Here is a 25,631-nt window from a genome sequence, read left to right as displayed (position 1 = left end):
CTGTAACTTTTTTTTCACTTTTGTTAGGTATCTGCAGAAGGAGAAGTTGTTAGTGCTTTTATTACAGCAATATCGTCCTGACCTCATTCAGAATTGAAACTGTTGAGGAAAAAGCGACAACGTAGCTGTAAAAATCTTAAAATGCTGCAGAAATCTGTATTATCTGCTTGAAAAGATGAGGAGATACGGATAAAGTTGCAAGGTGTTAACTAGTAAGTGGGTACAAGTTACTTCTGTCAGATACTTACTAGAGTAGTAAAAAGTAACAGCCATGGCTGGAAGCGGAGAAGTATGAGGTAGGAGTAATTAAGAGCCTAGCAAACAGAACAGAAAAGATAAACTGGGCTGCAGAAGTCTTGGCTGTGTTAGAAAAGAAGTGTGTGACAAAAATACTTGGGATGCAGGAGACAAGAAAAATATTTTGGCAGTATCTTGTAAGGATATCTGAAGACAGATGTTTCTTAGCATTAGCCTGTGTCTTTTTTGTAAGGAGAGACGGTTTTCCGGTGTCAGGGTCTGTGCAACCGAGTTTTTTCAATTGCAACTTCTTAGTAAAAGTTTTATTGCTCCACATATTTCAGTCCCACAGATAATGATCCTCTTGGCTTCTCTGATTTGAATCCAGGATTTGTTGCGGTCTTTTTTCCTTTTTTTTAAATTTTTTTTTTCTTCCCCGAGTTTATTCTGTAGTATGATGCCTCGTGTTGTTCAAGGACACCGTGCTGTGGATTTCCCCCAACAGAGCGGCGGGAGCTGGGAAGAAGGGATGAGACGCAATACGGTAGTAACTCGTTGGCGCAATGGCCCTACTTCCCTCGCCAGGGTCTATCTGCCCGAGGGCTGCTCTGAGTTTCTGGGTACCGAGCCAGGATCCTCCTGTGTTTTTCTTCTAGGGCCTAAACTTGTTACCTTGGTCCCTGGGCGCTTGGCGCGTGGGAGGATAAAGCCGCCGCCCAGCCGTGGTCCTGGGAGAGGCTGTCCGGAAGCCCGGAGTCCCTTCCCATCGGAGGCGACCCCTGCCCTCCCCCGGGCACCTGCACCTTCTCAGCTTTCAGGGAAGTTAATCGCGTTTCCCGCTGGCGCTTCCAGCGGCGCTGCCCCACGGTTCCCTTCCTCCCGCCCTGCCCGCAGCCCTCCGGCACGGAGGCGCTGCCCTGGCGCGACACCCGCTCCTCCCGCCCCGGCTTCCCCGGGCTGCCTGTCCTGCCCATAGGACCCCCGAGTTTCTCTCTGCTCGCACTCGGCTTGCGGGGGAATGTTCCCCCGTCCTCCCCTGAAGAAGCCCCTCGGGATGCAGTGTCCTGGCCTTGCCCCCCAGTCCCGTCCCGCTAGGCACGGTCCGGCGGCAGCTCCCATCCACCGGCCCATGCCTCCGCCTCCTCCTTCTCCTCCCGCCCGGCTCCGCGCAGCCGCCGCCCGCCGGGGCGGAGGGTCCCGGGGGGAGGGTCCCGGCGCCTGACGGTGCCCCGAGGCGGGGCGATGATGCGAGGCCGCCGCCTCCGCGTTGCCTGCGGCCGAGGGGGGAGCAGTGGGACGAGGCGCGGGGTTGCTGCCGCCGCCGTCGCCGCCTCCGGAGCAGCGAGAGCCGCCTGCGGAGCGCGGGGTGCCCGGCCCGGGCCGCCCGGTGAGCGCCGCCGAGGGAGCGGGCGGGGGGTGCGCAGGGATGGAGCCGCTGGTGGGGGAGGTGGAGAAGGCGGCGGAGCCGTGGCTGCTTCTTTGTGGCAGGAAAGTTTCGGTGCGGCTCGGCGCGGCCGCCCCGCTGCCTGCGTGCCTGCCGGAGGGAGGAGGAGGAGGAGACCCCGCTCCCCGTGCGGGGCCCCGCCTGCCCCGGGCCACTTCGGCAGGGGTGGTGTTCTCCCACATCTCCCTCCCTGTCACCGGCCTCCCGGCCCCTGGCAGTGCCATCTTTGGGCCCCGGGCCTCTCGGGAGCCGCAGCGGGGACGGGGAGCCGAGCGCGGGTGGTTCGGCCGGAGGGGTTTTTTGGGGTCTTTTCCGGGCCGGGTGCGATCCCGGTGGAGCGGGAGAGCGATGCTGAGCCGGTGCCGCCGGGGTGGGCTGCGGGAGAGGAGGGGCGGCGGGCGAGGGTCCTGCGCCGGGGGGACGCCACGCCGGATAAAAGTCTGGGAAAGCAGCGGTCGGTGAATCGGAACTGGAGCGGCGGGGGGAGGCGGGGAAGGAGCACCCGGACGCCGGTGCGCATCCGAGGAGTGCGTGTGGAAGCGGCATCGCTCGACCCCGCTCCTCGGAAGCCTTTATGTAACGCAGCCCCGCGCCCGAGCACGGCTGGATCGCTCCCCTCGCCAGGCAGCGTGCTCGCCTTCGGCTCCCGCACCCGGGATGCGACACCCGCCGGGTCCGGGCCGGCAGCTGCTGGAAGGAAGCGATCTTGGCTCCGGATAGCAGGGAGGGAAAGCGGGGACCCCCAGCTGAGGGAAAAGATGCCGTGTTCTCCGTGCGTGCTCCCGGGTCTTGCAGGGGGGTCTCCCCAGCCCTGCCTGGTACAGATGGCGGCGTGCCCAGCACAACGAGATTCAGAGGCATTTAATAACCATTGTAAGAAGGACTAATCGGACGCAGACTTTCAATGTCCAGATCGTGCCTTCTTTACGTATTTTCCACTTTTCTGCTCATTGAGGGTGTTGGGTCTTGTAGTTCATAAAACAGAAAAACATTTCTAGATACCAAAAGAGAGCAATCCAGTGCTCCATTAGCATTCTTTCTCTCTTAGGAGAACAATACAGACTCACTGTAAGCTTGCCCAAACATGGGCTGCCTCCTATTATGTATTGGTACAGTGCCTATTGCAATAGGTCCTCTTTTGGCTGGGTTCATATGCGAAGCACAAGTAAAAACTCAGTGGCACGCTGCTAATCGTGACATATTTGTCGCAAATACCACCTGCCAACAGGCTGGGTTTTCACAAAGTGAGAAAGGTGGAATGCTTTGAACAAGCCCAGTTCCTCAGTCTGTTTGAAGTAGCAGATGCTCATCGTTTCTGGTTGACCTCAGACACTTGCTTGGCTCTTGGAAGTTACGTTGTTCAAAGTGTCTGGTACTTTTAAATTTTTTTTAGTGTTTGGTGTCTGTATATTTTTAAAAAATAAGTTCACAACTTTGTGATTGGTTTGAAAGCCTGTGTGACATCCAAGTGCCCATGTGAAAACAACTGCCTGTCTGCATTAAAGATGACAGGGGCAGCATACCTTGTTGTAAAAGGTTGCTGTATGGCCTTGGTCCTACGGTCCTGTGTGTACCTTAGCCTGAGGAGATACTGCACAAAACCCATCTGTCTACTTTGAGCATTCACAAAATTAGGTCTCCTTTGGTGGGTTTTGTCATCCAAGGTGTTTTTTTATCATCACTGTTTACAGGATTTTATATTTGATACTGCAAACTTGAGATTGCTCACCTCAAGTGTACTGCAGTTTTAATCCAAAGGTACAATAGCAGAAAGCTTTGTATAAACAAGTTAGATGGAGGAGTAGGTTTTGGGTTTGTTGTTAAGTACCCCAATTTGACCTTTTTAAAAAAATATTCATATTTATTGAAGGAATTGCAAGGGGGGAATGGAATAGAATTTACTGGTCTTCCAAAAGCCTTTTCAGTCGCTGGTTTTTATTTCAGTGCTGGTTGAAGTACTTGTGAAAATCGCTCACCTGCAGGAAACATGAGGTCACAGTACATCACAGCGCCCACAGTCACTGTCCTTCTGTTCCTGCTGTGGATCCCATCATCAACAGGCTGCAACAAGGCTCTCTGTGCCAGCGATGTCAGTAAATGCCTGATACAGGTACAAGTCGTGTGTCCTTTATCTGCTTTTGAGTGTTCAGAAAACAGTCCTGAAGCTGTGTCCTGAAAAGATACAAATAACTGGCATTTTATGTTAAGTAGTGTCTCTTTAAAGAGGTTAGTTTGGTCTCCTACCCCTATAAATGTAGATTAACAACCATTTTATAGAGAGAGAATACCAAGTGCGTATTTATATGGGCATGTTTCTTTTTTTTTAATTGAAACTTTTTCAAGCCAAGGATTATGTCCATCTGAGATGTTTCCCTTAACTTGCAAATTGTCCAGTTCCTTAAATCTCAAGCAGAGGGTCCAGAGTTGATGCCTGATGCTCTCCATAACATCAGGTTTGTACAGTGAATTAAAAGATGCCTAAAAACAAACCAAAATACTTATGAGCTGAACTGGTAGGAAATGGATGTTAAATTCAGATGCTGTTTTTGACTCACGGCATGTCTGTGCAGTGAAAGAAACAGAGTGAGACCAGGTTGCTCTTCTTAGAGCAGGAGTTAAGAGGCATGGTGTGCAGCAGAACAAAAGGGCCTCTTCTAGCAAAATGGCAAGCAGTTCTGGTACCTACCATGTATTTTCTTAGTAGTGGTATATGGAGCATGCTTCTTGACTCCACACTGAAAAAGGAGGCTTCCTGTGGCCAGCTGCAGCTTCTTTAAAAGCAACTGTTCCCTACTGCTTCACTGTAGATTGGAAATGCAGTAACAGAGAGCACAAACATCATATGGCAGTAACATGTGAGTGTGCTTACTGTAAATGCATGGTCACAGCCCGAAAAGAGATGCAGAAGTGGCCTGAAGCATTTCCATGTTTACTTCATTTCACTGACTTCCGTTTAAAATTTGTCTGGGTCACAAATAAAAACATTTGCCAGATTCACAAATCCATCCTGTGGAATGAAGACTGGCTGTAGGCTCAACCATCTTCTTTCCAGCTTCTGCACTGCCATCACTTTAAAATTAAAAAAAAAAGAAATTGCTGCTTCTTCCAGCCCCACCACAGTCTGTGGAGTTGTTAAATATGGGAGCAGGAACGAGGCTTCTGATTTTTACCTTTTCAAACAAAACTTCAGTAGCTTTGCTGGTGTTTTGGACATTGTGCACTGTGACAGGCTGATGCACTTATAAGCCCCTTCTCTTGCATTTTTTAAAATCAGCTCTAGGATTGAAACCTGTAAGAAGTAACGTGCTAATTGTGTCATTGGATGTACATGGCACTTAAATAGTAAATCCAGTGGTACAGATTTGTTGATTCAGGGGAAGGTTGTTGGTCCAGATGCTGGATTTCCATCCTGGCAGCTGTTGGTCTGCTGCTTGTTTTGCTGTAAGCAAGGGGAGAATAGGGAAGATGTGTCTCTTTTTCTGGTGCCACTGATGGAGTCCACCATCCATGAAAGAGCAGACAACTACTCCTTATCGAGCCAAGCTTGAGACAGCAAGCATTGAAACTTTATGAGCTAGTCTGAATAGAGCACAGCCCAGGAGGCATGGAGTTAATGCAACTGGAGTCCTTACTCAGCTGGCAATAAACAGCTGAGGTTCAGCAGTGCATGGAAATGGCTCATACAACTGTACTTTCTTTGGATTTTGTTGGCATCTCTGTAGCAACACAGCCCTGTGCATGCAGAGAAACCACTGAACTGCTTTACTTGCGGTAGGTGTGTTCTCTCTTACTTTGTACAAGCAATGTGGAGCCCCTTTTTAAAGCATTTCCCTAAAATCAAAATCACATGCAATGCTCTGACACCCTAAAGTAGCCTAGGCTGCATGAGTTGTGTGCAGTTGCAGGGGAATTACACTGTTCATTTCTGCTGTCTGGCTGCTGTCTTCCTGCACAGAGGCCTGACTTACCAGTCAGTATTCATTCTTTACAGAAGAACAGATCAGGTCAGACTAGTCTGATTGTGGATAGGAAGTATCCTAAAGCTTTGACTTAAAGTAATTGTCATCTTTCTTCTTGGCTTTTTTGTTTGTTTTAAAACTTGGCAGAAGCACTGCACTGGTATATGAAATGCATGTTCTTTCCTGGATAGGTATGCAAGTAGAGTATGTCCATGAGGTTTTTTTTCCCCTCTAAACTCTTCTGGAGAAATCTGAACTTAAAAATAAAATACCATGTTGAGGGAGGTTGCTTGACTGTAGCATGACATTTTTCCCTCACCGATTTTATTGCTGTTCAAGTTCGGCAAAATCCATGTCTTGAAACCAAGACAATGTCACTCAGAGACAACTGGGGGAGCAAACAGACTGTGAATGCTTGTCATCTACATCTGTGTGCAGAAAGCAAGGCTGCCTGTCCTGGAGACAGAGAGACAAGAGACCTGCTCTCTCAAAAAGCATACAGTTAACATAAATATTTTTGCCAGCATGGCTAGAAGTCAGTACAGTCATTACTGCCACTCCTTAGGAGCTGCTCTGCATAAGGGTGGTCCCTACATAAATATTTATTTTGCTAGATCCAGAATAGTGCATGTGATCAACAACTTGCATGGATTCAGCTTTCCCTTTGCATCTTGGGCTCTAGCTTTATTCATGCTCCTCTTTTTTCCATAAGCAAAGGCCTGTAAGAAAATAGCTTGAGGCATCTCTCTCTGCATAAGGTCAGCCTTCGCTAAGAAACCTTGCAGCTTCCTGGAGCTGTTGAGAGAGTTGTGGGTAAGAGCTGGGAGTGTAGAGAATGAGCCCACAAAATTAGTTCCCTTGAAGGCTCTGGCCATAGCTCCTTGCCATGTCCCTGGGACTGGGGCGTTGGGGTCCATGAGCGACTGCTGCCATGCGTTCCAGGTGGAGCCCTGGGCCCGCACAACGCGCGTGCTGCAGTGTTTATTGCAGCACATCTGTTGTTGACTTGGCTGCGTGGGTTGTTTTGATGTTTCCATGTGTGAAGGAGATGAAAAGGCCAGCTACGCTCGCATATTGTGTCCTTGCAACATGGAGGAAATCCTTGAAGGCAGAAACCTCTAGGATGAGACGTTCCCACAATTGTTCATAGCAAACGGGTTTGAGGTGAGTCCCAGGCTGGCTCTTGAGGTGCGGAGCTCCTGGCAGGAGTCAGGCTGGGGTGGAATGTCCGTGTTGGGCTGGAAGCTGAGCTTTGCTGCCTCATCTGCAACAGTGCTTTAAACTGTTGCTGTGTGTAGGAAACGAATGGTGTTATGATTCAGGCATGGGTTTACAATCCTTCTAAAGAGAGGTTGTTTTGTGGAGAAAACAGGATTTTCTGTGCCCAACTCTACAGACCTGCAGCCACCTCAGCTGGTGTGGTATCGTTCCAATTAAAATCTCTTTCGATCTGTCTTCTTTGCCTCCTGTTAATCTTGTGTACAAACTTGTCAGCCTGAAAGGATTTCCAAGACATTTTAGCCCTGTGGTATGAAATAAATGCCACTCCTTAACTTCAGGGCTTCGACATCTAAAAATTGCTTTCAGTGTGCATGTTGTAGCAGTATGTAACCCAGTTGGGTTAACAAAACAGTTCTGGTTGGTTTGCTTCCAGGAGATTTTCTGTTATTAAACTGTTCAAGGAAAAAGAAGCTCTCTTTCTTTCACTCCCCCTTCCAGTTTGCAGAGAGGTTTCCAATGCCTTCAGGTCTTGCTTCTCCCTGCACCAAGAAAATATCCCCTGGAATTTCAAGAAAGCTTTGAAAAAAACACAGATATTTAACATCTTCTAAAAATTTTTCTTTGCTCTCTGGAGCAGGAGTATCTTTATTGTACAAACATGCCTACTTCCTACTTAATACTGTATTTTTAAACTGTGAGGCTTATTTCTTGCCTAGCAAAATACATTCTCTGATGCACCTTCAGTAGTTCAGCTTGGGAAGTTGCCAAGTTGACTTATGAGTAATATTTTCTTCCACTGATGCCTCACCACCCCCAGCTATCAACGAGAAACATTCCTTATTCTGCCTCGCTTCACCCACGTCTCATGTAAGCATTCTTTTAAAAAGATGTATCCTGTACCAGTATCCAGTGTGGATGAGTCAGGCAGGAGGACTCAAAACTGGTTAAGGAAACCATGGATGTGCAAACAGATATATGGAAAAACATACAACTATTGCCCCAAAGTGGCAGAAGACTAATTAATTAGGTTGTTCTTTCTTCCTTCCTCTCCCTCCAAGTTTAAAATAAAGAAATAATAATAAAAAACAAACAAACAAACAAAAACCCAAACCCAAACAGCAACAAAAAAAACCCCTCTTAAAGATTACATTGCTCATTAGCCCTTCCTGTAAAAACAAACTTGTTACAATACTGGTAGGTGTAATGATGCTGTCCCCAAGTCAGTGCTTACACACATAGATGCTAAGCAGAATTTTTTGTTAACATGTTGCAAGTGCAGAATTTAAGGTTACATTTAATTCTCTGAGAATACTCTCCCATAAAACTGAAACAACTTGAGTTTAGTGAATTTTCTGGCTTCTATTCATGCATTACATTTAATAGATTAGTGAGAATTGCCTCCTCCCACATGCTGGCTTGTTGGTGTCTTTAAAAAGTAAAAGTTGCTTGCCTGGTTTTACTGTTGAAGAATAAATTGGATATTTTTAATGCTAATATGTATTAATATTATTCTCTGGCCAAAGTAACAGCACTCATGGTTATTTTTAAAGTTTTTCTATTCAGGCTGTTTATTCTAAAGGCTGACAAAATCTGTTTATCAAATGTAAATATTTTAGAAATGCATCATTCATTCACATAAGTCATCTTTCTAAGTTTGTGGTGTCTCCTCTTGTGGAAAAATGTATATATTTTGTTAATCAGCCTGTTTTTCATCTTTTACTTAGAAACAGCACAGTTTATGTGGAAACAGTGATAGGTGCCATTCATAAATTTTGAGGATGAAAAAGTAATAAATCTTGGTAGTTTTCCACTCTGTAAGTAAAAATTCAATGCTTACCAGGGCTGCACATTGCAGAAATGTGTGTGGAGCAGGGGTTCACTCTCGATCAGTCAGTGGGGCAAACAAGTCACTGTGAACTCACTTTGCAGGTGGTGTTGGTGTCTGCCTGTAAGGAGCGGTGTCCCTGACGTAGCTGGGGTGGAACCATGGGTGGTGACTCCAGGGCAGGAGAATTTCAAACCAAACCACCTTCCTGCCCTTCTCTTCTGCCCATGCATGTCTCTTGCAGTGTGTCCCTCCTCTGCCTCTGGATAACGGGATCAAAGAGTGGGAATGGGCATAATCTTCTCCCTGGCTTGGTGTGTAATAGAGATTTGCCGATGGCCCTTCCAGTAAAGCCAGGGGTGGAAGGATCCATGGTCAGTGTTTCCAGTAATGGGATTTTGTTTCCTCCCCAGTTGTGTGTAATGTGATAGCCAGACAGATGTCATCAAAACCAAATTCTTAGGACAACCAAAGGGACTTCTTGGCTTGTCTGTGTTTTGCTCTATGATGTAATTCAAGGCTGTGAATTATTGTCATGTAGCCACAGTCTTTTGGCCAAACTGGAATTACTAATATGGATTTGAGCTAGAGGGAAGGAGACTGCTTGTTTTTTAGATTTCCTTCATCCATGTAGGCTTTTTCCATGCTTTGCGGTCCACAAGTGTGTGTCTCCAGCAGGATGCTAAACCAGTGCCTTTGGGTTTATGTAATACAAAGAGAAAGATTTGTCTGTATGCTTCCATGCCTTTTCCATCTTTTTAGGTTATTAATGGTTAAAGAAAAATATGTGTGTAGGTCATTTCACTTTCTAGAGGCTCTAGATGTCTCGTAGGTATCCCAAGGTGTCAGTTTGTTGAGACGAAGCATAGGGTTGTTTTCATAATAGCAAAAATGAATCATCTAGACCTGGGTGGGGGAGAAAAATCTCTAATGTTGCAAACAGAGAGCAATGCGTAACAAGTATTTGGAGATGCAGAAAATCCTGTGGTCAGATGACTTAACTGAGTAAGTTCCTTTTAGAATCCAGGCATAGTTGTGATGGTAGACATCATGCATGTCTTGAGTAGGCACATGTGGCTTATAGTAGCTTTCTTTTTTAGCTAAATTATAATGTACGCTCACTATTTATATATAAAGAAGCATCCTGCTTTGAATTTCCCGTTGTGATGGGAAAAACATTCAAACAGCTTGTAGATTTAGGCATGCACAGAAGTGCAAACACCTTTCCCATGAATGGGATTTTTTGTCTTTTAAATGCTGACTTCAGATTTGTCTTCAGAACGTCATCTTTAAGGAAAAATAAAAAGGCAAACTTGCAAAAGAGCCTTTTGTAAACTCAGATCGGTTCTTTGGCTGGAGCCGTTTCACCGTTTACTCACTGTATTAGTGTACTAAGCTTTTTTAATGCCCTAATTTGAGTTGTGGCTTGAGGAAAAATCACGCTGCTGTGTAGTTATTTTACATCTGGGATTGCTGCAGTGTAATGAGTGTCTGTTGATTCCAGGAGCTGTGTCAGTGCCGCCCTGGGGAAGGGAACTGTTCCTGCTGTAAAGAGTGTATGCTCTGCCTGGGCACACTTTGGGATGAGTGCTGTGACTGTGTTGGTAAGTTTGCATTTTTTGGGGGACTTTCTGCTTTTTTTACATTACTTTCTCCTGCAACATGCTGAGCTCACAGTCTTAAAATAGAAGTAAAACACTGGGACAGAATCTGTGCTTTTAAGCATCTTACAGCTCCTTGTGTGGGTTGGGAATAAATTATTGTGGCGACCCAAACATCTGAAGGCTGTGTCTGCTCTATGGAGCTGGGCATGGCAGTAGTCCAGGTATTGTTTGTTAAATAGTTCATTATTAATTTTGTCTCTCAAATATAAAACTCTCGTTTGAATTGTCATCTTGAGGAAACTCCCCAGTGCCTGCTTTGTGGGGTTGGATGCTCTGGGAAGGTTTCTACCTCTAAAGGGTGCACTGACAGGTACAGCACTGGGACACTTTTAGGATTGAGTTGGGACTACTAGTAAATATGCATGGCCCAGTGTTTTCACTGTTCTTTTATTTGCAAAAGAGCTCTTTGTGAAGGGTGAAAAAGAAGCAGACATGGTCATACTGTAGGACTAGATGCTAGTCTTAACAAGAACACATTGCTGTTGACAGGTTGTGTTCAGAGTGCTTGGATCTCTGCAAGTGAGTGCTGTCCCTGCTTCAGGAGGTTACATTCTAGTTCAGCTTCTTGTTTTAAATGTAATGAAAGCTTCATCCTCCTGCGGTGGTTGTAAGTCTCCCTGTGCTGCCATCCAAAATCCTGGCTTCCATGAAAGGAATGCATCTTGAATGTACCTGCTCTCAGCCTTTCTACGTTGATTTTCTCTGATTTCATGAAGGTGATTAATGTCAAAATGCCCATTTTCAGTGCAGGTTATTTCCCTAGTTTAGAACCATTATCTGCTGTAGAAAGCAAGGCATAGTATACTGATTTCTAGGGAGAGGAAGAACCTACCTCTTAGGATTGTGAAGTCCACACAAGCTTCTTTTTGTAAATCTGCAGTTGAATCACTGTTCTGCAGTTCTTTCCTATAGTGTTTTCCAGGACAGGAGTTTGGAGGGGTTTTCAGCCACTGGGAGCTGGCAGAAAGGGGTTTTACCCCTCGCGTGCCGACACAAAGAAGCCTGGAGGTCAACACTGAAACCCCTCTGGAAGGCAGCACTCAGTGCCCAACACACAATGAAAACAGGGTAGAGCTCCTCACCCAAAGGGGCTGTATCCTTCTGTCGCTGTCAGGCAGGCACACAGGCGAAGGCAAAGAAGAAGGAGAGGGAACTCTCCATATGTGCTCCACGCAGGTTTATTCCCATGAAAAGACAGGGACAAAGAGGCCAATTGGTGGGAGGGTCCAGGGATCTTATACTGGGTACAGAATAGGTGGGGAAAGGGATGTCAGCCAATGGGATAGAGACAAGCAGGTGGGATTGACAGGAAGAGAACCAATGGGAACAACACATAGGAGGGACTCAGGGAAGGATCCAATGGGGCGTCAAGGAACAAAGAACTTTCTAGAACTAATACATATTAAAGAAGGAAAATTAATATACATAACTTCATACATAAAATAGGAAGACAAAATATTAACCAATCAGGGGAAAATGTGCAAAAGACCAAACGGGGGAGTCATGGGTTCTCACCATGACTGAAAGTTACATGCTAAACTTGGGTTGCTGACCACCACAGCTGGTTGTCTGAGTTCTCCTCAGGAGAAAGAGTAGCTGCAGCCACCTGCACTGCTACAAGAGTTAACAAGGTTTCAGGTTCAGTTTCCCAGTACTGAGTAAACTAAAACTTCTCCTGATGTTCCTTTGAGTTAAGCTCTCCTAGTCCATTGTGTAAAGGCTTGTCTGCTTCCATAATTTTGATAGCCCATTTCTGCATCTTCTCATCCATTCCAAAGCAGTAATTTAGACTTGTTTGATCCTTACAGGTTGCTCCTAAGTTAAACTTTTTTATTTTCATTTTAACCAAAGCTTCTATTTTATAATATTTTCTATATGTAAATATTATTATAATTCTTTTGCTTTTAAAAACAGTAAGAGTGAAGGATCTTTGTGGATGAACATTTACCAATTAAACTATGAGCAATTGTTTTTCTGTACCATCCTGAGGTAATATTTTCGTATGCATTGAGATGCACAAAAGCTTGTACACATTCCACAGGATTTTGATAAACAATCTTGATGTTATTTTTTTTTCCTTTCTTATCGGTGAAATTTATTTTCTGAATCCAACTTAGCAGAGGTCTGGTCTGACAGGTCCAGAAAGGCCCACTGGTTTCTGTTTCACAACATTTACACAATCACATAAACTAAAGCATACATCTCTCGATGTATCCGTACAAAACTCTTACCTTTTATAGCTTCCTAACTGATTTTCATGTGGGCATCCTTTATTACAATTGTATGGTTAATACAGTCCTTCTTTAAGTATGATTAATATTAATGCTTATTAAAAGGTGGTAAGGAAGGGATAGAAATTTCTTATTAAAGCAGTAAGTCCAGGAAGGTCCATGGACAAACCTAATTGAGAGGAGCAGGAAAACAATCATTTACAGTAGGATGTTTGTGTAAGTGGAATTATTTTTTAGTGTGACCTGATGTTGTTTGGAAAAGAAGCTTATTTTTTTTCCTACTCTGTAGTTGGCTCACCTTTTTGTAGGAGCAGACTGTCATGGAATGTTCCTATTACCAAATACTGGTAATGCTAACCACTTGCTTAAGATTTGCTAGATCTCCTGCTAATCATCATGGACAAACTTCCCTCTGCTTTGTTCGTTACGGAAATCCATCTACTTAGGTTGAGAAGATTATGGGTTTGTAAAAGGCTCTAGTTAAACACAATTATTAGTGAAGCTGGAGTTCTAGTGGCTCTAAAGGGCAGGAGATACTTCTCTGGTTGTGTGAGGCAGGTAGAATTTGAACATGCATGTCCCAAATCACTTTTATACTTCAGGAACTGGTGTGCTTTGCAGCTATAGCTCTTTAAACCTCTGTCTGTGAAACTACCCAAAATGATATCCAGATGTACATGAGGAAAATGGATTTGCCTGTCTCTTGACAGGTGACTTCTAATAGTGTTTTATGACTCCTGAGTTTAAAATACCTATGCAGATACAAATTTTCTTTTTAACCTTGGTTGTTTCCACGGATTGGACTTATATAGAGATTCCCTTCAGTTTCATTGCTAGTAATAAATGTTAGTGTTTAAATGGTTTAATGAAAAACTGGTGCCAGCATTGCATATCACAAAAACATTTTGTAGGAATTGGCAAAGTGAAAAAAGACTACAGGGTTTCAAAAAAAATACTGCAGAAGACATTGAAAAATAAGGAAGAGGTAACGTAGAAATTAGGATTTTACCTGTTGTGAACCCTCCAGCTAAGCAGCAAAATGAGATTCATCTTGGCTGTCTCTACACAAGTAAAGTAATTCAGAGTCATGCTCTGTCCTGATAGTGATCTTTGCATCTCTGGCAGATGACTAAAAAGATCTAGAGCACTGCTGCAGCAGATGAGATGGAATACTTGAATTGTGATCAAAAGCTTCATGTACTTCAGACTTATCAAGATACTCTCTTTGTTCAGTCCTAACCTTGCATTCCAGGTTTATGCTACTATCGATTATACTGTGCTTTGTCTCTTGACCCAGGGAAAACAAACCTCCCACTGACCCCTCCATTTTCTAAGCTGTAATGCTAACACTGAAAGGGAAGCAAAGTGCTGTTTAGATGAGGTTTTTCTTTTCACAAGTCACAGGTGTGTTTTGTAGAAGTCTGAGTAATCTGAAACCTGCAGTTATGGAAAGCTTGTCCTGCTGTATTTGATAGCACTTCTGCTATTGGGCTGAGAGTGGGATAGATATGAAAGCGTTCTGTTCAGCGAAAATAGAGGCAATTTTAATCCTCTAAATATTCCTGCCTGTTTCAAGAAAAAGAGCTTAGGGAGTTCTGTGTAATTTACTGTTTCATTCCTCTGCAGGTATGTGCAATCCTCGCAATTACAGTGACACACCTCCAACATCCAAGAGCACTGTCGAGGAGTTGCATGAACCAATTCCTTCCCTTTTCCGGGCACTGACAGAAGGGGACACTCAGCTGAACTGGAATATTGTTTCCTTCCCTGTGGCAGAAGAGCTGTCACACCATGAGAACCTCGTCTCCTTTTTAGAAACAGTGAACCAGCCACAGCATCAGAACGTCTCTGTTCCAAACAACAATGTCCACACACCTTACTCTAGTGACAAAGGTAATGAGTGAAGTGTCTAAATCCCTAGCATCTCCTCTTGTCTCTTCCAGGAGCCTTCTCGTGCATATCCTATGCTTCTCTGTGCTCGCTTCTTCTTTTCCCATAAGAAAGTGAAAGGTTCAACCTAATTTTGAGCATGACGTAACAGAAGGAGTGAGGCAAAGTTGTTGAGGAACGTGGAAGATGGTGTTAAAATGACTGATGATCTTAGGAGACACTGAACCACGTGAGTTTATCTCTATAATTCTCCTGTGGCATGAGGCAGTTTGTTCATGTTGTTTCATGTGCACTGGCACGGTATGTTCTCTGACAAGTACCTGTAGCTTAGGAGACAGGACAGATCAGAAACTGAATCCAAATCATGCATCAGTGCAGAGGTAGGCAACTGAAACATGGCTTAAGAGGTCTGAGAAAGCCACATGCCATAAGCACTTATAATTGGAACAGTTGTTTATTTCTTTCATCTGAGCTGGCATGACTTGAAATCTTTAGAAGGATGTTGTGTACAAAATCCAGGATTAATAGTAAACCTAAGCAAGATCAGAAAGATTGATGAAGGAAGGATATGTGAAAGTTTGTCTTCAAAAGAAGCAACTTGGTGGTAGGGGTTCAACTTACAGATTCATTCCTCTTGTTTTATATGAAGTTTTTTATATTCTTACTTTCAGTTTAGAGAACAGACTTCAGAATATTGTTTGCTGTGGTTGGGTTGGAGGAAGATGAGAAGTTTGAGGTAGTGTCAACAGTGGTGTAAGAAAAATACTCTCTGTTTCTTGGTTTCCATACTAAACCTGAAACACTTTTCCCTACAAATCATTATGTCAGACTTTAAAGAATCTCATAAACAGTTCATAGTGAAATTGCTGCTTAATAGGGGAAAAAGAGCATCTGATTTGTTTTGTTAGTGCATTTAATGCTTTGCTTCCTTCCCAACGCGCACTAAATATTCGTAACCCCATATGTTGCTGTTGTGATGGCCCTTTTATCTTATCAATAAAAGATAAAAATCAAAATTGATGGACACACTGCTTTTCCATACCAGTGTGAACCATTGACCTAGTTGTGTTTCTGAGGAGGACTGCTGCTGATTAAATGGAACCTTAATGGCAACTTTTCTAATTTCCTTTGGCTAAGGCACATTAGAAAAATAAATTAATTCCAGAACTAGGAAACCAGATGGTCAGAAAGCATCTCATTCATATGTCTTTGATGTTATTAAAATGCTTGCTTGCCGTTGTGAGAATAATGTACAAAGCCATGTAAAATGGAAAGTCACAAAAAGCTCTGTGTGCAAAGACTACAGTACTTACAGTTATAAATTAAACTCAGGGGAAAAAAATTATGTTTAGTACAGCCTTGAATATATCCCACTGCACTTAGGTACTGCAACCCAGATGGCTGTTTCCTGACAGTCCTTTACTACCGTACCAACGGATGGGCTAATGATAGTTTTGGATTAAGCTTGGAATTTGAATTGCATCTCAAGGGTGTGGAACAGTTTTTAGTTCAACAACACAGACAAATACATAACACTGCATTTTTTTCTTAGTCAAAAGTCTCCTTCATTTCTTTTACTAGGAACATATTAAAGATTAGGTTGAGAGAGCTCTTACTGGAATGATGACAGTCCAAAAACAACAGTTATATTTGGAAATAGTTACCAAATGCCACTGGCTTTCAGGCCTCAGCAGACATTTAAAACAGAAATAAATGTCAGAGCTGTTCTTGTAGTCATTGGCTATGCCTTCTCCATCTTAGTGACCAGTAAAGAACTGGAAAAGATAGAAAATTACTTTCTGCATCCTATTCCTATACTTTTAAGTATCTAAATATGTAAACCTGCTGAAGAGCCTCTTCTTGGTCACAATGTACATAACTTCGTAGTGCTCTGCTTTCTTGAAAGTCATATTAAATTTTGCTTATAAAAACATTGATGATTTGAGCATTGAGAAGAGAAGAGATAGAAAGAAAAATTAGTGTTGGGCCTTGGTCAGTTGATGTTCATTATGGTGGAAGCAGGACAGCTGGGGAATTGTGTTGGATGTTGTGTGAGCCATGGGGTAGCATTGTTTTTAATACTGTTCTGCTGAGTTCATTGGGAAACCCATAATCAAAAGGTGGAGGGGTTCTAGGTTGGAACTGAAGAGCCTTGTGAGCATGGGCACAGCGAGGGAGCCAAGGAAGTTCCTGGAGCCTGATGGCTTCTCCCCATGTAAAATTCACTCACACAATCGGGCCACTGCTTTAACAAGCTGGCAAGTGTTAGAAGAACCACTGAAAGAGAGTGAATGTGAATGTGTATGTGTGTGCTCAGTGGCAGTAAACACAAGCATAGCCTGCAGTGGGAGAAACAGACCATGTCTTTACCCTTTCCTTCTCCCCAAAAATGCTGCTAGGCTTGAGGGCAGGTCTTGCAAACGGAGATGCCCTTAAGGCGGCTTGCTAAGCAGTTGTCTTCAGAGCCATGACAATGAGGGATTTGAAAGAATATTCCTGTAAGCAGGAACACAGATGCCTTATGTTTTCTTTACAGTGCTGTGCCTCCTCCATTTTGTGGTTCTTCTGTGGCTCCTTGCATGCTTCCCTCCAACATGGTGTGCTGGCAGCAGCCAATGGCATGGCCTGTAAAGGGAGAGGGGCTGACAAGAGGTAGATTTTGTAGGGGAACAGTGGTCTCTGTGCTGTCTTCTGGAATACATTTCAAAATTTGGAAAGGCTCTGCTTACAAATACCCCTTGTCATGTAGTGTAACACAGATCTGATTTTAGCTTTGCTGTGCGTTCTCACAGGGATCGCCGTTAAGATGGCCCAGGGTGCCAGACTTGCTTGATGCAGTTCTGGGTGAGTGCCAGAAAAAGCAGCACCAGCCACTGGAACCACGAGCTTTGTGTCTGAGTGGCATGGAGCCACCAGCCCTGGGAGGGCAGCTGTGGATCTGGGAGGAGGTGGGGTGCGGTGGGATATAAAGCATTCCTTTCTCACCCCAGCCTACTCTGAACCCAGCCGCCAGACCTTGAACTTCCCCGTTATTTTCCTAATGAGTGTCTTCCCTTTCCTCCTGTGAATTGACTTGTAATGTTTTAGCTGCCTAAGTTATGCATGCCCTGCTGGAGCTGCTGTAGTTCTTTGTCTCAGTTGTTTCTGGCACTTAAGCCTCTACTTCAGAGAGGATTGTGATGGTTATTAATCTAGAGCTACATTTGTACTTCATTCTCTTTGCTTCTAGCTGATACCCTCAGAGCTCTGAACTGTGAGTTCAGAGGTTTAAATAAGCTTAGTTGTTTCAGATGATGACAGGATGTTGGCGAGAGAGAGAGGGGAACTAGATAATTTTTTGGCAATTGATAAAAAAAAATCTGTGTTGCAGTTAAGAGTTTCTGTCTTACACTGCTTGTGACACAGGGGATGGTGTCTGCTCTGCAGTTCTGCTCCCCTCCAGTGCAACAGGGAGAGGAGAGCTAGAAATCCAGTGCAGAGACATCTGCCTCTGTAGGTAGTCTAGAAGATTTTTTAAAAAATGTTTCTTTTTATAAATTCTGATTGACATAAAACTGACTTGTCCAAAAGTAGTAGATTATCTCAATTGATTGTTCATATTCAGTTGCAGGTCAATCTCCTTGTTCTCACTTTCCCCTCTTCCTGCTACTGCACTAGATTAGTCTTTTTTCTAGCAGAAGGTGTGTCCCGGCCAACAGAAGGGGGGTTGGAACTAGATGATCTTTAAGGTCCCTTCCAACCCAGGATGTTCTATGATAAAATGGTATAACTGCTGGTGGACAGTTACCTTTTTAAAGATCTTTTAGAGCTACCAATATACTGGCCAGCAGACAGCTGAAGTTACATAGCACATTTAACTTCAATGGTCCCATACAGCAAATTATTATTAACTGGGAAGGTTCTCTGAGTTGTTAAATTCTTCTATATTACACCAATACAGATACTTTTATAGCAAAGCCTGGTAGTTTCTTCTGTTCATTTTTAATTTAGACTTGGTTGTTGTTTCCTCTACACAACCTTCACTGAGTATGAAGTGTGAGGAGGGAAAAAGGTAAGAAACTAATGTTCCAGGAAAAAAAATTTGCTGCTGCATCCTTCTCCCTCCCTGCACCTGCAGCCTGTGGTCCTTAGTGTGTGAAAATTGGCAAAATGCAAATGAGAAAGCTGTTACTGCACTAAGTAATACTGTTTTTATCTACACTGAGGGAGTCAAGTGATGACTCTGTAATTAGGTTTGTGAAACAATTTAAATACTCTCCCAGATCCCAGCTGAGCCTGTAGGTATCTATTTTTTTCCCCTGTGTAACTCTCTTTCTGCAGCCTATAGAGCAGGATTTAGTGCTTGAGGGGAGGAACTCTCCTGCTTTCAGTAATTCAGCGTCTACATGAGCACAAAGGCACTGCTGAGGAGGGGACTAGGAGTGCCCTGAGACAAACAAAGTGCACCCTGGCCAATCTGACTTGTTCAGACCTGGCAAGTCTCTCAGTGAGCAAGACTTTGGAAACAATTTGGTAGCATATACATGGAGCATGTCCTCCAGCTGTTTACATGAGCTACTTGGGACCAGATGGATCTACTGCTGTCTCTGGCCTGCCACATGCAGTCTGCTCTCTCCCGTTTGCAGCATTTTTTAATGGTTTTTGAGAACCTATCCTCTTGACTTGTGTGCAGGTGGAAATAAACTTTCTTCTCCACTCTATGGTCAGTCAAGATTAATGTCCTTGGTTGTTGCTGCCACCATAGTAAGGTTGAGTTATGGCTTTGGTGCTGGGACAGTGGTTCAGGAGACGAGTCCCTGCAGTCTGACAGGAGCTGACTGATGCCACCTAGTTTTGCCAGAGTCATAGGCCAGGTGCTGCTGCTCCTCTGGCCTCCTTTAGCCTGAGAGATATCTCTCAGTTCAGTGTCTTTGATCTTCACATTCTAGAAATCATAGGCTCTCCTTCTCTAGGAAGTTTATTTCAAGTTTCTGCTAGCTTTAGCTGGTGAATTGCAGGCTTCACCAGGACTTCTGAAGCAGTACTAACACTGCTGAAGCTGTCAGAGATGAGGTTAACATGAAGGTGAGCACAGATGTCTCCTTACGCAGAAGGGACTGGACATTCTCTGGTGTGAAGGGAGCTTGTAAGTTTTGGGAGCAGTTAGCACACCTCAGAGTGTGCACAGCTTTCCTGACAAGCTTCCCTGACCTACCTTAGGCTTTCCTTTGTGTGTTTCAAGTTGGAGTGCCATGATCAACAGATAGCAGTGAGCACTTGTGGTTGCTTCCTTTAAAGAGCTGTTTCACTCCAATCTGGAGATAGCCAGGAATCATTTTACCTTCTCAGGCTTGTCCAGAGGCTAGGTCAGTCAGGTGGAGATAGCACCCAAAAGGTGATTTTGCAGGAAGAAATCTTTCTAGATTAGCCAGGATTGCCTGTTTTGAGGCAGAGGCTCTGGGCCTCCAGCTGACACCTTCTAAGACTGTGTATGGAATTTAAGGTCAAACTTAATGTAATAACACTTCAGTAGAAAACTACTAAAAAGGTATCAAAGGACTGAATAGAGGTTGAGCAAAAGGATATAAAGAGTATGAGTAATGAGCAACAGAGGCTTTTGTAAGGTTCTTGTACTTGAACCCCAGCACTGACTTGGATGACTGATGGGACATGAGGAATGCTGCCTGGAGACTTGCTTCTACTTTCTCATCCCTACCCTTCCACTGAAAACTTCCTGTGAGGAGTGAAGGGAACAGATACCTGGGACTATCTGGACCTACTGGGAATGGATGGTACGTGCTCCTTCTTGGGACCATGGCAATCTGAGCTTTTTGTCACTGGTGATGAAATGTTGCCAAGTTCTTGTGCATTCCCCATAAAAGTTGGAGCTGCTGTCTGGCCTCTGGATCCTTCTTGACTTTGAGGCCATGGTGCCTGCATCTCCCTACTACTTTTCAGCTTTGGCTGAACACTTCAGGTGTATACCTATCACTTTTTGCACATGGTACCATAGCATACACTTCTATTCAGCTCTTTCCTCTTCCTCTCTGTCAATCAAATGCGCTTACTAAAGTTGTAGATAGGTTGGTTGTTTTCAAGCAGAGGTTTTGTTCTCTGAGAACTATTCCTCTGGAATAGAGGAATTATTGCTGTGCCTCAGGATATATTATAAGGGTTTATAGAAACAGAAGTGCCAAGAATGGGGCAGGACTTACACAGCCACAAGCACTTCGTTGACATTCCCAGCAGCACTTCAGGTACTGCAAGCTTTTTTGGGGCAACTGCAGCTTTACTTGCAGCACAGCTTTTCTGAGAGCAGAAACTGCTTCAGTTCTGGGTCTGCCTTTCCTCACCAAGATCCCTATTGCCTGTTGCACTGTATATGGTGTCTGCAAGACGTACATCAGTTTGGAGCCTGACCAAGGCAGTGAATACTCTGTTGCTTTCAGTGGGCTGACAGCACATCCTCTAACCTTCTTGCAGCTGTTTTGGTAGTAGCAAAATAATTTGATGGTGGTCAAAATTGGTCATTAAAAAAACCCCAAACCGTACCCACTGTCTTGATTTACCATTTAAGTTTGTATTACTTTTTTCTAATCCACATTGGAATGTAGATCAGTGGGTTTCTCCTGGGTGCACCATGAGTAGTAATAAGCTAGAAAGCCCCTTGACATCTCCTGCTCACAAGTTGGTTTGTTGTGTGTGAGTGAGACATTCATGTTTGCAGACAGCTGCCAGTTGTGCTTTGCCCAAAGTGTGCCAAGGTATGCTCTGGGTAAATGTTTTGTAATCATGGTCCTTTGGAGGATGAACAAAGTTTTATGGTATAATCACCTGGTCAGTACAGAAGAAACATGGTGGAATCTGTCAGCTTGGAGAATTGGAAGTGGACTGAGGGGGGGGAAGGTTTTATTTTATAGTTGTTGCCTTAGCTCCATTTTGATGTTGCAACACCAAACTTCATGGCATTTCAAGTAATTGCATGGGTGTTAGAAGCATGAAGTCAACACTTATGCAGAAGGTGTTTCTTAAGATTAGTAGTGACGCTGGTGGTGCTGCTAAAAATAAGGAAGAAAAGAGTGTGCAGTTTCATGCTGATGAAAACAGGATTCTTTAGGTCTGTAATTTAATCTGGTTGAAGATTATTGTGGAATTGGGGGGGGAGGGAAGAAAGAAACATTTACATCCAAATAAGTGGGTTTTGATGGTTTTCTTAAATAACTTCTCTAAACCTGAAGTTTTTTGTGGTAGCTTATTACCTTCAGAGGACATATTCCTGATTGTAACTTCGGCATAGCTCATCCTTACACTTTAGAAGGTATCTCTCAACTGGGGGACAAAACTCAAAAACATTCTTGCCTGTGAATATAGAAGTAAATTAACCCAGAACAAGATCAGACAACAGGTTGAGTTGTAGATGCTGAAAATTTGAAGTTGATAGATTTTACCTTGTCTCTCTGCCTTGCCGCTCTGCTTTTACTGTCACCTTTATTTCCTTATGCCTCATAGTCCGGTCGGTTTGCAATCATACTTCTAAAGCTGCGCATTTAACTAATTTTTAACTAACCTTTAAAAACACTTTAAGACCTTTTAAACCAAATTTTTTCCCCCTCTTATTTAGAACACATGTGTACTGTGGTGTATTTTGATGACTGCATGTCAATACATCAGTGCAAGATCTCTTGCGAGTCCATGGGAGCTTCCAAATACCGATGGTTTCACAACGCCTGCTGTGAGTGTATCGGGCCAGAATGCATCGACTACGGCAGTAAAACTGTCAAATGTATGAACTGCATGTTCTGAAGCAGGAAAATTGTAATATAGCAATACTGAGGCCAAAGTGATCTCTCTCGGTTAAAGAGACGGGGATTGCAAATACTGCGTTTTGGTGGAGTGCCTGCTGGTTGCAATTAAATGTACCTGGTTGCAAAAGAGGATGTATAAAATCAGAAAACTTTTTTTCCTTTTTTTTTTTTTTTAATTCATGTAAGCGAGGCTAACTAGTAGATGTTTAAACACTATGTTTTAAACTTGTTTTTCTTTATTTCTGCTCAAATGGTACAGTCATGATCATTGCTGTTCTGATGGTTTTCCTTTGATTTGAAAGTATTGGCTATACTGGTTTTCAGAACATAGTACTCTATCTTGTAGTTTAGAGTAGGGAAGCTTTTAGAATATGGTAATGAGATTTCCATTATCTAAATTCAACAAATAAATAAATGGCTGCTAGGTTGGAGGGAGGGTGGATGTTGTTTAGGGGCTGGGTATTGGGGGTTTGGTTTCTGGTTTTGTTTTTTAACTTTATTGCCTTCCAGTTTTTGAGGTTAGCTTTTTATTGTGAAAGTGGCATTTGGAGAAAAATTAAAATTCATGCTTTCTCTATGAGTTCAAAGCCTGGGCTGTCATGGATAAAATCCTAACTTCTTAGAAGGGCTGCCCAACAAAACACTATGTATGGGACACTTTTCTTCCAAGTTTCATTTGCCCTGCTCTTGTGTAAGTTCGTTGGGGCCTATGATGCGTAATTTATGTGTTAAACAAAATAATTTTTTCAGTCTTCTCTTAGATCCCAAAATAAAGCTGTTAAACTAAATAAAGTGCAGTTGCATCTCCCAGCTTTTGCACTGTTCTCTAGGGTTGTTATGCCCTGAACATTTAGTCCAGTAAAGGAAACATGAAAGGCTATGATGGATTTAATGACTAAAGGAATAAAGAATGAAATGACAGGAACAAGCAAGTGGTACAGGTCTACCAGCTGAGCAGCTGGCAGCAAGCATGTTCCCATTTAGTAATATCCTGTGAATATTTATTCCAAAACATTTTTATTATTATTAAATTTCTTTTTTTTTCCCCCATAAATTTTTGTCAATGAAGAAGGGAATATGTGTCTGCAAAGGCAAAATAAAAGTGTTCTGAGTTTAGAACATTGTCCATTTTTCTAAGTAAGAGTTTTTATATGTTGACAGTTAATAGCAGTTACTATGACCCATTTAAGGGCTCCACTGATAATGGTACTAAGTACAAGAATAAAGTGTATGAGTAGTTATTGATCAGTTTTTGGTATTTATAATAATGTGGGTTTTAACTCCTTGATTTTTTTTATGCATATATGCATATGCAAACACAAAAAGGAATTTGACTATTCATTTTTCTCTCATTAACCTCAGTCTAGAGGGATTAAACTGTTTTCAAGTTACACCTATCTGTACCATGTACAAATGAAAGCAGTCATTTTACATTTATTTTGTTGAAAATTTGCCTGAATGTTTTTTCAATTTTTTTTCTCATGATACAGTTCTTTCAATAAGATGGAATAATAGTAATAATGATAATAATAAAAGAAAAAACCGACTCTTGTTAAATAATGTTACTTTCTTCAGTGTGTTTTTCAGCTATAAAGATGTACTTGAAAGATGAATGTTATTGTTTTGAACTTGTGGATAATGGAATGTCTTCATACTTAAAACTTACAATTAAGTGATAAAAGATCATAGACAAGAATAGAAAAACTTAGCTTATAATGGAGGAGTTGTTCTTCCAATATTTTACAATTCATGTTATATTTTCTTCTACTAGAACTTCTTTAATTGAATGAAGAGGAAGAATACATTAGAGTAGCCGTGACTGTTTGTAGCTGGAGGGTGATGGATCAACGTTCCTGACCGAGACAGGAGACACGTAGGAATCAAGCAAGCAGGAGATCATTAGCATGCTTCAGATTTTTGCAGTCTTAAATTATTGGAAATATGAGGATAGCTCAGAATCTTCTTGGAGGAGGAACAGGGCTGATGTTTCTGGTCAGGTACCTGCTGCCCCATGGATCTATGATACTGTTTCCATTTACATCCTCAGAATTTCACTGTGAGGTCAAATCAAAGGGGGTGGGAGGGATGGGGGGAGCAGCTTCACAGGTGTCCAGGAAATGGTGTGGGGAATGGCATGAAAATGTAAACACAGTTGTCTGGAGTGGCCTGAGAGAAGGTAGTGCACACCTTCTGGGGCTTGCCTTACTTTTTGTAATTCCTGATGCTGTCTAGATTTTGCTGGAAGTGTTGTGTGTACACAAATGTCATGCAGCAACACTCAGTGTATTTTATGATGATGAGTGTTTTAAGAGGTATTTTAATAAAAAGACATTACTGGTTCTTGTGTTTTCTTTCTCAAGAGTTTCTCAGGGAAACATTACCAGAAAGCACATTACAAAAGTTACTGATCTAGATGGATAGAATAATATAGAGAATTAACTCTCCAGCAGTTTTTTTCCATATCTAAAAGTGTAGCTTCAAAGTCTTGTTCTGTACCTAAATGATTAATACTCAGAATGTTCTTTCTGAAAAATCTAACCATTTTAGAAAGCTGTTTATTTAGTCTTATTAATTTTGCAGAAAAATTCGTAATTTATTTTGGGGTCTCTTACTTCACCCTACATCCAGATAACCAGCAAACCATCACTTACATAAGAACATGTTTTTAAAACTTCTTTTGCTTAGGAATGTTCTCCAGGTAAAGCACTGTCCACTTTTATCACTGTCCACTTTTATCACTGTCCTTTGGGACAGAACTGTAAATCACTGAATGTAAAGGGAAGCAAAGAGGGAATTCATAACGTAAGAAATTATACAAATCCCTAGTGTGTAGGGGGTCTGACTGAAAAGGGGTGGAGGGCCTTTTGTTATTCTTTCTTTAAAAATAAAAAAAGCTTTTGTTTAGTTGCTTTGGGGTTTGGGTTTGGTTTGTTGAGGTTTTTTTTTTGTTTGTTTTTCCTTATAGGCACTCGAGTACAAAGATCATAACATGCCATTGCTTTCCTGTCGTTTCTTAAGGTTCCTGGCTTGCTTTTAGTATGCTTAATGGATTTCACATCTAATTCCTAAAAATAAATATAAGAACGCCTGCTTGTATCTTTAATAATATATCTATGGTCACTCCACACTATCAGAATCATGGCTATTCTGATACCTGGCTCCCAAGCCCCTCATCCTGCTGGCTGGAGTGACTTGAAGCTTGCTTGCAATTGCACAGTGACACACAGACCCACGCAACACGGATACGCTCTGGTCTCTCCAGCCCCGTGACCTATGGTGCCCTCTCCCGAGGCCAGCTGGCACTTACACCTTCATGGGCAAAGCCTGAAGACCCGTAAACTGGGAGGAGTTTAATGAGAAGAGAGGACAGACCGTG

The 25,631-nt window shown here is 43.0% G+C and overlaps 1 protein-coding gene across 3 annotated transcripts; it reads left to right on the top strand.

Moving 5' to 3' along the window:
• The first annotated feature begins 32 nt into the window (after positions 1 to 32).
• TWSG1 (twisted gastrulation BMP signaling modulator 1) lies at positions 33 to 24,594 on the top strand. Of its 3 annotated transcripts, XM_069004444.1 has the most exons (7): positions 33 to 212; positions 679 to 781; positions 894 to 1,624; positions 3,626 to 3,791; positions 10,191 to 10,290; positions 14,208 to 14,474; positions 22,072 to 24,594. In XM_069004444.1, the coding sequence occupies exons 4-7, from the start codon at positions 3,669 to 3,671 to the stop codon at positions 22,251 to 22,253; spliced, it is 672 nt and encodes a 223-aa protein (XP_068860545.1). In that variant the 5' UTR covers positions 33 to 212; positions 679 to 781; positions 894 to 1,624; positions 3,626 to 3,668; the 3' UTR covers positions 22,254 to 24,594. The 3 variants fall into 3 exon arrangements, with proteins under 3 accessions (XP_068860545.1, XP_068860547.1, XP_068860546.1); XM_069004446.1 differs by lacking the exons at positions 33 to 212; positions 679 to 781; positions 894 to 1,624 and adding an exon at positions 2,148 to 2,554; XM_069004445.1 differs by lacking the exons at positions 33 to 212; positions 679 to 781; positions 894 to 1,624 and having other exon boundaries at positions 2,149 to 3,791.
• The last annotated feature ends 1,037 nt before the right edge of the window (positions 24,595 to 25,631 follow it).

The sequence above is a fragment of the Aphelocoma coerulescens genome, chromosome 2 (assembly GCF_041296385.1).
Source record: "Aphelocoma coerulescens isolate FSJ_1873_10779 chromosome 2, UR_Acoe_1.0, whole genome shotgun sequence".
Taxonomy (NCBI): Eukaryota; Metazoa; Chordata; class Aves; order Passeriformes; family Corvidae; genus Aphelocoma; species Aphelocoma coerulescens.
Note: the sequence above shows the minus strand (reverse complement) of the source record. Positions and strands in the feature narration are given on the sequence as shown.

Coding starts and splice junctions, on each gene's coding strand:
- TWSG1 (XM_069004444.1), top strand. CDS start 3,669: ATGAGGTCACAGTACATCACAGCGCCCACAGTCACTGTCCTTCTGTTC. Junction 3,792..10,190: donor TCAGTAAATGCCTGATACAG/GTACAAGTCGTG, acceptor TGTTGATTCCAG/GAGCTGTGTCAGTGCCGCCC. Junction 10,291..14,207: donor TGAGTGCTGTGACTGTGTTG/GTAAGTTTGCAT, acceptor ATTCCTCTGCAG/GTATGTGCAATCCTCGCAAT.